Source organism: Chlamydotis macqueenii, chromosome 3 (assembly GCF_036417535.1).
Source record: "Chlamydotis macqueenii isolate bChlMac1 chromosome 3, bChlMac1.mat, whole genome shotgun sequence".
Taxonomy (NCBI): domain Eukaryota; kingdom Metazoa; phylum Chordata; class Aves; order Otidiformes; family Otididae; genus Chlamydotis; species Chlamydotis macqueenii.
The window spans coordinates 35,959,206-35,970,389 of record NC_141558.1 but is presented as its reverse complement, the minus strand read 5'-3'; the positions used below and the strand labels follow the sequence as shown (position 1 = coordinate 35,970,389).

Below are 11,184 nucleotides of genomic sequence, written 5' to 3'. Positions count from 1 at the left end.
TCTTAAGATTGACAATTTTTACCTTCTGGCTCATGGCCAGCACAAACATTCTAATAATCACCATCACTTTAACTATCATGATGAGCTAATTTCAACTACAGTAGTTGGAAGAATCAAAAAAGGGAAAGAATCTTGACTACAGAAGTATACCCATGAACAACAGAAGCCCTACGCTTCCACTCCTTATTCTCAAACATACATGTCTTTTAGAACATCAGCGTCAGTTGCAAAAGCAATCCAAAGACAAAAGGGAAACACCAACAACGAGTATTTTTAAAAGGAAGATGAGTAGCCCGGCCGTAATGCTGTGTCATATATGTGTTATTAACTCCATGTTACTGGAGAGCACCGACTCATGGCAAGCAGACTACTACTAATGATGCATGTTTGCTCTATCACAGTGATCCATTAGGGAAGCTGTTGTGTGCTGAAGAATAGTGTCATTCATCCAGGAGATGTGCTTGCGATACTTCAGACGGGTTTTCTAGGGTTCTGACTCCTATTTAAAAGAAAAGAGGGGGGAAAAAATATTATTAATGCTATGAATACATTCTCCTCTCCTGTGTCTGTGACCTTTGTGTAATGAGGTGCCCTTAACCCTGGAACACAGCAGCTGAGGATGCATCGGTCTGCAGTACTACCAGACTGAAGCAGGGATCTGGCCAAGTTCAGAGACACTCCTCCAGGCCTACAATCAGTTATTTCCCAGGAACAGAGCTGCGTGGAAGCTGCTATTTCTGATTGCAGGAGGACATAATCTTTTCCCTAGGACTAGTTCTTCAAGCTACAAAGCGAGGCAGGCTGCCAAAATAACCTGCTTTTGCGGTTCCCTGCTGAGGTTCCCTCCCACTCCTGTCCCTCGTGGGGTCCAGAAATAAATTAATTCCTGGCAGAAGATGAACTCTATAGATACCAAAGAGCTATTGTTCAGGCCTGAACCAGTACTACTACCAAACACAGCCATGCCTACAGTAGCCAAGGGAAGAAAAACCCTCCCGTATGTATTTGATCTACTGCCCAAAGGTGCACCACACAGTCTCTTTGAACAAGCTTCCATATGGCAATAAAATCTCCTCTATTACACTGCCCTCAGCAGGCACACGTTATCTGGCTTTGTGTTCTGACCTGTATGTATGTATGTACGTATGTGTTAAAAACGAATTCTTGTCCAAAAAGTTGATATAACTCCTGACTGCTCCAGCATGTCAGCATAAAAAAAAAAAAAAAAAAAAAAAAAAAGCCTAATAAATAAATGTTGCCTTGGTTGAGCCATTATGCTGCCAGGCTGGCCCACTAAGATGATGCTTTGGTGACATAAGCTGCAGATAGTCCAGTGATTATGATCCTAGTTCTGTCTCCTGTTACAATTAAGTCTGTTGCTTTCAATTTAGATTGATAATGTGAAGGAGAATGTATTCTTCAAACTTCACTCATCTGCTGTCTCAGATTAACTCCCATGTATATGCTTGGTTTCATTAAAAATGCTTTACTTTACATGGCAACTGCTTCAATTACTTTACTAGCAGGAAGTCGATATGAACAAGGTATGGATCAAGAGAGTGGTGCATCCAAACACAGAGTTCCTTCAGTTCAAAGAAAATTCAATCTCAATATTTCAAGAATTCCATGAAAAGTCTGCAATACTACACTGACCTTTGATGCTAAAGTAGGTTTCAGTCCAAGAAACGAGAAGACAGTGTTGCTCTCCTTTGATTCGAAAAAGCCATCATAATCCTAGAGAGAGAGAAAAAAAAAAAAAAAAGATGAGTCAATATTTGTATTCGTGTTTTCCTGATTGATCTTACCACACCACATATTCGACTAAAGAATGGTATGTAATAATGCTCAGGAAAATATTGATACTTATCCATACTCTCCTATGCAAACCTAAAAGCATTCTAAACTGCAATGACATGCAATGGGCGTTGGACTAGATGATCTTCAAAGGTCCCTTCCAACCCAAACCAGTCTCTGATTCTGTGATATCAACTACAATGGCAAAGAAAACCACATAAATTCTCTAACTACACACCTTTCACTACTTGAATTAAAAGAAAATCTATTGTGGGTATATTTTAAAGGTATTTAAGTGCCTAACAATGCAAAGAAGTTTCTGACTGGGTTTCCAATTTGCATGTTAGCACACAAAATACTTCCTAACATGGAAATCTCCAAGAAGTTCTAAGGCAGCTGAACTCCTTATTTCTTCAGTGGTGGAACAGAGACTTCATCTTCATTGTATCCTTTGAAATCAGCAAACGTATCTCAGCCTTGAACAACCAGATAATTAAATATAAAATGTTACCATAAAGAATCTTGTTGCATAGAAAGATAACCAAGCTTCATTATCATGATTAAGCTCCTTTTAGGTTTCAGCTGCTTAAGAGCAGGTTCTGATCTCAAAGCGTTCCTACTGCTTTTCCTTTTGTTTATTGCATTGGACACCTGCTACTCTTCTATCATCAGACGAGCTGACAATATTCAGTTTTCAAGGGAAAAAGGAAAAAAAAAAAACAGAGCACAGTTTAGTGAATGGATTTGGCACATAGCAAGAAGCGAAGTTTCGGGTTCTCCTCATGGTTTGGCAAAGATTTCCTCTATCACCACTAGCAAACAATAAAGCACCCAGTTCAAACTCTTTTCCTCTACCATGTAACTGCAAATCCTTACTTAACCACTTCTGGCACATAAAATACTCTGTAAATGGCAGGAAATTTCAGGTATGTACTCATCACTACATAGCAATTATCTCTAAATATCTAAGATTAGTAGTTATGCTTAACTTGAAAGCATTCAACAAGAGAAATCCCTTTAAATATTGACTGTGCACAAACATGCTTTCAACACAGAATAGTAACAGGCAGTCTCCGTGCCTCCACACACTTCCCATCTGTGTAACAGTCATTCCCAATGCACCTGACCCCCAAAATTAGCACTTATTTGGCTCTTAACCTCTTATCTAATTTTCGAGATCTCATCTCTCATTGTTACAGTTTCAGGTGCTTTCCCTGAAATTGGACCTCCATTTTTCTCCAGTAGCAGGTGCCTTGCCCATTTACCTCTTTCCGCTCCTGCTTTCCCCAGAACCTGTAAGCTCACAAACCACCCCACAATCACAGGGGACCATGTAAGATAAACAGAAGAAGCTCTAATTGAAAAGCACAAATCTTTCTCTGACCTGGCTATTCTTGGAAGGCTGTCATAGGATATGCAAAGATTAGGAAATTTCTTTTATCTTCCAACCAGAGTTTATTCATGCCTAGCCAATATCCACTCCTGCTTACATTTTGGCTTCTCAGATCATAAGCAGGAAGCAAAAATGGTCTGGGAAAGCATTCTGCTTCGCAGTAATTCTCTGGGTCTTCACAAGGTAGTGTGAATCCCTTCATCCGACCTGCCAGACCCAATTATAAGGTATACCAAATTACGTCCTTGCCGAAGGTTGGTTGGTATTTTGTGAAATACAACTTTGTAAGGAAAATGTGTACTTGTAGATGAAGACTTTGCTTGTCTTCGTTCTCTTCTTTTTCTCTCTACCAACTTAAAATAAAAGATTGTTCGGACAGAAAATACACAGTCACCATTGCAGGGATAATATACCTCCCACGAGATCCATAATCATTCTGCAGATGTGCAGGATTTATCTTAAAACCTTTATGGTGCACTAGACAAAGGTGCTTTACTAGCATTTCCATAATAACATACTGCTATACCAGCGTGAGCACAACTGTCCTAGCAAAGTGATACTTTGCAGTTGCATAATCATTCAAATAACCCCAGCCCAGAAAAAAAAAACAACATAGCTGTCCCGAGGCGGTTTCCCAGCTTAATCCTCTATACTAAAAGAATCTGCCCTGAAAGACACAGAGAGGTCACCAGGAGTGTATGACAGTCATCAGGCCTCAGACATATTAGCTGACATACATAGAAGGAGTAAACCTTCTTCTTAAGATGGCGTTTTCTCGTCACCTTCTTAAAAGATGACTATATTGTTGTGCTATAGACTTGGGCAATAAGTCAGTATTCCAGGACAAAGCTTCACTTCTACTCATCCTTTCAGCTTTCACAGACACATATATATATAGAATCATAGAACTATTAAGGTTGAAAAAGACCCTTAAGATCATCAAATTCAACCATTAACCTAGCACTACCAAGTCCACCACTAAACCATGTCCCTAAGCACCACATCTACACGTCTTTTAAATACCTCCAGGGATGGTGACTCAACCACTTCCCTCGGCAGCCTGTTCCAGTGCTTGACAACCCTTTCAGTGAATAATTTTTTTCCTCATATCCAATCTAAATGTCTCCCAACACAATTTGAGGTCATTCCTTCATGTCCTATCACCTGTTACTTGGGAGAAGAGATCGACACCCACCTCCCTACAACCTCCTTTCAGGTAGCTGTAGAGAGCAATGAGGTCTCCCCAGAGCCTCCTTTTCTCCAAACTAAATAACCTCAGTTCCCACAGTCACTCCCCGTAAGACTTGTGCTCTAGACCCTTCATCAGGTCTGTTGCCCTTGTCTGGACGCACTCCAGCAACTCAATGTCCTTCTTGTACTGAGGGGCCCAAAACTGAACACAGTATTTGACGTGTGGTCTCACCAGTGCCAAGAACAAGATAGCGAGAGTGCGTGCATTTCTTCTATCTAGTCTTCAGTTCCATGGTTTTCTCTATGTGCAATACCTAATTTCCAATGAATACCGTCTACTCACTTCATTCTATGGGAAGAATCAAGTTTATTTGCTTTCACTGCCAGAGGAATGAAACAATTCAATGAAAAAAAAAGCAGTTCTGAGCAAAGGAAGATAGAATCTCCCACAATGATCATGATCACAGACTGGAAGGCAGACTTTGCAGACAGATGCTGCTTATCATTATGAGGACAAAACTATTACCATTACTTTTTAAAATGCTAACATATGAAGATATTAGACACAGTTTTGAGTTTCCTCACTGTTAGTTATAGGTATGGTCTGCTCTACCTAACCTTGAAATTAAACATATAATTAAATAGAGGAAATAGACACATTTACACCAACTAAAAAACCATTAAAGGTGATGAATTGGTGCTAATTTCTGATTTAATGTAAATGCATGACTAAGAGCCAGAAAGTAAATCCAAGTAAAATAGACAAATCTCACAACTAGACCATGGCATGTGCTGAAATAGTACTGAAAGCAACCCCAACAATGCTATGGACAAAAAGAGGACAATGTAATCACGGAATACCTAGAGGAGTAATAAGTAATACTGAAGCTCTGCAGAAGTATGTGTGATTAAGCCTTTCACTTGAAAAACTTCATGGACACTGTTAAACTTGAAAAAGGTCCAGTCTGATTCTGCTAAAGCAGATGAAGAGCCAAGAGGGACAGGAGCTATACAAGCAACCACATGTGAAGACAGCGCCTGACCTGAGAAATAACCTTGATGTTCTCCACTGGGTTCACCTACCAGTGAGTCACACAATCTCTAGAGCTGAAGGTAGGGGAGCAGTGGATGAATACAGCCCACAGCAAGAAGAACAAGGGCACCTCTTTAATATCAGGACAGTTTAAATTGCCTTAAGATGCTCATTACAGCCCTGTAAACTACAAGCAGCCAACCTGCAGACAGGCAGCTATTGCGAGCATTTCTGCAGCAGCACAGCTCAAGATAGACATTGTTTCCACTCCTCACCAGGAGCATCCTTTCCTCCTAAGCACACAGGCAGTTTTCATGAACCTCCAGACACCTGTTTGTCTCAACAGTTTGTCCAAGAGAAGGTGCTCTGTTTGAGTGGGTGAGTCATCATCTCCCATCCCCATTTTCAAGTTCTGGGGTTCTCCTGAAGTGTCCTAATCCTAGTACTTCTAAAACCGTCACTCCTCTAAGACCATCGCTTTTTCACTCTTTGTTAAAAAAAAATGGAAAGAAAAACAGAGTAGGGAAGGATTCACTGCCTGAAAATAGTGTCACAAGAAATAAGGCTGCATTCCTGGCTCTGACAATTACTTTGTGACTCAGCAAATCCATCATTATCTGTGAACATCTGTTTACTTTAACCTCTGTAAAGTAATTTAGGACTTAATCACAAAAAGCTTTCTGCAAGTGCTAGTTATCAATTTTTACTTCCAGCAGTACCCAAGCCTGATTTAGTATGTTTTTTTTTCCACATTTTTACAGATTATCAAACCTGGATTCACTTACTGAAAAAATTGTGAAGGTTAAACAATGAGCTAAACCAAGTAAGAGAATGTTTGAAAGAGCACAAAGCCCAGTGGATTGATTCATTTTAAAAGGAGCAGAATATTTAATAACCGCAAGAGATTATCCACCAGAAAAAACTTCCCTGATGTTTTGAAATATCTGCATTGCAAAACATATTAAAATGCTATTGACACTTTCATACTTTCATGGGAGATGGTGTAGAAACATCATGCTTTTAGATAAAATTTTAAATACGAGAATTTTCCTACTAATCTCTGCAATGAAAACATATGATCCCAAAATACTCAAATGTGAAGAAAACATTCTAAAAATGCATGAATCCTATAAATGTTGAGAGAAATTGCTTTAGTATGGCAGTTTCTTAAGAGATTTTTGAGAAACGTGTTCTCAAAGAATATGATCTCCAGGACTCACTGGTTTTGCTTTAGCATGTGGTAGGAGTTCAAAGAGGACATCCCTGGCTTTCCCTGTAACACAGACGAGATAACAGATGTTCCAAAACCATCTCACCTTTGACTTTACCTTTATATGGAGACCAAGTCTGTGCAGATTTGGGCCACATGTAAAGACACTACATCAATGGACGTGGACACAAAAATTCTGGTCTCACATAAAGAACATCCCACTGCTACCAGCAGCAGATGCAGAGACTGAAGAAGGAAAATGGTGCCAAGCTCAGTGGAAGCCGAGAGCTTCATACACAGGCAAAAGCCCAGCTTGCTTGCAAGCCAACGTGTTCCACTTGGGTAAACTCTGTGGGACACTCTGCCTCCCACAGAGGAAGGATACCACCGTGCTTTGGTTTTGGCAAGGCACTGGTTCCCTGTTTCTGCACCAGGCTTCACTGCTGGTAGCAAGTTGCTACAACCGCCTCGCCACCGTGCCAAGCAGCTCTACCATGCCAGCGGGCACTGTGGCTTTGCTGGGATAGGCTGAGCAGCACTGTCTTGCCCCTCTGCAAGGAAGTGGCTCCCACTGATGCCCTGGAGGCATTTGGAAAGCAGCTGTTAATCTAAAAACATACTAGCATGGCAAACTGCCACCCACTGCCCCACTTCAAAAGGCAACTATGTGCACAAATAGAATTTTGACTGTATTGCTTTAAATCATCATCCGTAGTGCTTTCCAGAGCTGCTAATTACACGTTATTAACATATAAAATTCTGGCAACATTAGCAGCCGATTAAGGCTACTAAAACTAAGGGGACATAGAGACAGTGGACATGAATCATCAGTGATGCATAGATGCTCTGTCCTTCTAGAAAAGTTGAAAAGCCACAAAAATACGGGTGACAAAGCACAAAGACAAGGGTATGAAACGCTACAGAGAACAACAAATGCCAGTTAGGAGGGAAAAAAAATATATCTCAGGATGGTTTGAGGGGATAGAGAAATGACAGGAGTATAAATAAGGCAATTAAAAAGCTATTCCAAGTCAGAAAAGGTTTCTTAACAGAATAACAGCCATCTGACTGCTTTAGGCCTGGTTCCTCACCTTTAAAGTCAATGGCAGCTTGATCACCAAGTAGTTGGAGCAAGACACGGTCCCTCTGCTTTACTACTAGAATCCTTTGTCGAAAAATAAGTGATGCTAACTGTACTGAAGTTTCATGGCATAAAGCTCTTCTTTTCTTTCCCTGCTCCTGCTGAATGACTCTAAACTGGGATAGAGAGGCAGGCTGTGGCTACAAAGGTCTTCAGGAGCAGTTACCCCAGATGGTAGCGGGAGGAAGGCTGCTAAGCTCACTGTGGTGGTAGGATGATTGGTCCTAGATGCAGAGCTCAGCAGATCCATGGCGCACATTGCCAAAGCACGCTAAGGGTGCTAAATGGTTACATGGTTTCACCAGGAGGCTGAAGTTCATGGAAGAGAAATGTAATAAGAATTACTAAATGTATTAAAGCTGTATTTGTTTAAAAAAAAATAGCTAGAGACAGGGAGAATGCTCAACAGAAGTATTTTATATGCTTGACTTGCTTGTAGTCTTTCCTAGGCATATGCTTATGGACACTGTTGGGAAAAAACTGGGCTAGGCAGACCTTCAGTCTCACACAATTAAGGCTACTTGTGTTATCTTAAATTGTATCTTACACAAAGTTTTAAAATAATCAAAGTCAAGTGATATTGTTCACCTATGCTAGTAAAAGCAAAAAAAAAAACAAAAACCCAAACCTCACACTTAGATAGCTTTGTTTTCAAGATCTGAGTCCTGCAGTTCATCTTGAAACCAAAAGGTGCTGCGATGCTTTGTACCTCTTTAAAGGCAGATTAATCAAAGGCAGGAGAATTCTCTTAATGTCTAGATTCTGCAGAAATCCCAACAGCCATCCACTGCCCAAATTCTGCAGTGAAGTAAAAGCAACTTACTCTTTGAGATAGTGGACAAGCATTCATGAAATCTGAAATTAACTTCTCATTATGACACAAATGCCTTATCTCCTTCTGGCATTCATGTGGGGTTTATGCCAATCTTCTTCAGCAGGAAAACTGTTGGTCCTTGAGAATTCTCTCCTCCTTAGAAATCCCTTCTCTGCAAAGTTCACAAAGCTCAACTTGGCTACAGGAGTAGCAGTATCCCAACTGTGATGTGGAGGCTTTAAGTGTGTTGTATTCCTGGTGCTGGGAAACCAGATCACCGTAGTGATGTGACTACAGACACTGCCATAATTAATTTGGCTCAGCATTTTGTTAAGCAGGTACACTGAGGCTTGTTTAAATAAACACTGTCACTGCTGTGAGAAACTATTTACTGCACACCAAATTTAAAATTGGCAGTAGTGCAGACCAGCATAAATAATTATTTGTGCTTCAATGAACACAACACAAGTGTGATGGCATTCGGTCAAAGTAAAACATTAACACAAAGTAGATTTCATTTACAATTAGCAATTATGCAGACACTGTCTATCCACTACTGTAACTGAGATTAGGAGAACTTTGTATCTAATGAAGTTTCAAAGACAGTAACTGTGAATAAAATTCTTGCCAGTAAGTTTCTTCAAAATAGCAAGTTGGCTTTGTTACTGTTTGCTTTTAGCTTGCAACAAGAGCGAGCTTGTTAGACATCTCAGACAAATCCTTATTGCTTACCACATCAAGGAGCAGAAAAACAAGGAACCTGCTCAAATATTGTTTGCACTGCTTTTTATACAGATTTTTTTTAAATGCACTAATTATTGGAGAGCACTCAAAGATAAGTCTATCGGCATGCTGTTTGAATTCTCTTCTCTTTGGCAACAATTTTTAAATACATGATCATGATCTCTCAATTCTTATAAAAGGGGCAAGGTAATTGCTCTTACAAGTAACATTGGGAAACTCGTAACTTAAATGCATTAAATCAGCGCCCTGCTGCTGGCTGAGTTAACACTGTACGCCACAGAGAATGAACTGTGAGCATCCTTCCCAAAAAGGGCAGTCCAGTTCTCTAGGGCAGATGACACTCATCTACTGATCTGATTAGGATTACAATGGAAAGCTCTTACTCAGCACAGCTCTCCTTGGAGAACAAGTGTGCGTGCATGTGTGGGTTTTTTTAATATTACATAAACGCACAAAAATAAGATCTTGTCTGCACAACACAGGAGTCTAAACATGACAGTTTTCAATTAGCTAACCTTCTGATACGATCTCTGGGCAGGATTTTTGAAGAGCTTAGACAATTGACTCTGCAAAGCAACCTGTTACTCCTCTCCTAAGGGCCAGATGTTTATTTCACTAATCTCTTGTTGCAGGCTTCCAAAAACAAAGGCTTTAATAAAAGGGAGCAGATGTCAGCTACAGCTCTATTGTTTGGACAGTACAGGACAAACTCAGGCTGATGTGATGTTTGTCATTCATTCAGCAACTGTGACAGGGTACACAGACACTGACTATCTAAGAACCGATACCCTCACCTCTAGGACAGGGAGTCCAAGTGCAGAAGTGGCTTCTCCCATCCAAGCATTGAGGACCCCAAATTGGCACAGTGCCCATTTGGGGCAGGGGAATATTCAGGGGTAGTCAGTAGTAGAATCAGTAAGTGCTGTGGATGATAACAGGTGCCACCTCCCCCTTCTGTGCACCTTCCAGCTCATCACATTATTTTACAATTTGTTTGGATAAGAACACTTATCACTCAGAACACGGCAGGTGTTTGAGAGAGGGAGGGACAGAAACATCAGGGAGTTCACTGTGGTAGTCATCCTTTTACATGAAATTATGGCTAAGAGACACATTGACTGTGCTGCACAGAAGCTCTACAGGCACATGTTTTCACTTGGACATGTTCAAAGGTAGCTGTAACTTTACAAGAGACACGACAACCACATGTTGTTTGTTTTCCTTTTAGAACATTTTACTCACATCAATATTAGGTGACATCTCAGAGCACTAAATGAAAAACAGATTTACCCCTTCCATTTGTTTATTTTAGGAACTGGACACTGGTAGAATCATCTTTCAACCTTTCCTTTGTTTTCCGTGGTTCCTTCAGAGAAGAACAGAAATGTGAGTCTACTAAAGAAAGAAGAAATTGCTCTGCAATGTATTAACAGCATTTTTATTTATAAATGGATTATAACTTTGCTATATCTTCAAAGTGTGTCTTAGAACATAATCATATTAGCACAACCACAAGTGGAACATTGGTGCACTGCATTTCTTATTTCATCCTGCATCCATATCCTGTGTGCCCTCAAGCTATTCCTGTCACCTAGTACGCTTTCTTATTCTTTCCTCAGTATATTTTAATAGACCAGGCCCTTTATAAAAGACTTTACAAAAGACTACCAAAGTAGTCATGATGCCTTCAAGAACAAGCCCCTTCTCTTCAAGAAAGTATGGCATAATAGGAAGTTTTCATTCCATGCAAAGAAGAATTAGGAATTCAAACAAAATTTTTAGTAGCTTGTGTCATACTTAATGATTATTCATATGTTCTGCAGAACATCACTGTAATAAATATAAAAATCTAAAAGAAAAAAAA

At 40.1% G+C, this 11,184-nt stretch overlaps 1 protein-coding gene across 1 annotated transcript in view; it reads right to left on the bottom strand.

Annotated features, from left to right (window-relative positions):
* Positions 1-251: 251 nt before the first annotated feature.
* Positions 252-11,184, bottom strand: part of SH3BGRL2 (SH3 domain binding glutamate rich protein like 2) — a 38,288-nt gene continuing 27,355 nt past the window's right edge. Inside the window, exons 3-4 of the mRNA XM_086744501.1 lie at positions 1,654-1,734; positions 252-499 (exon numbers count right to left, since the gene is read on the bottom strand). Coding sequence (XP_086600627.1) covers positions 485-499; positions 1,654-1,734 — 96 coding nt within the window. The 3' untranslated portion in view covers positions 252-484. The remainder of the gene's footprint in view (positions 500-1,653; positions 1,735-11,184) is intronic.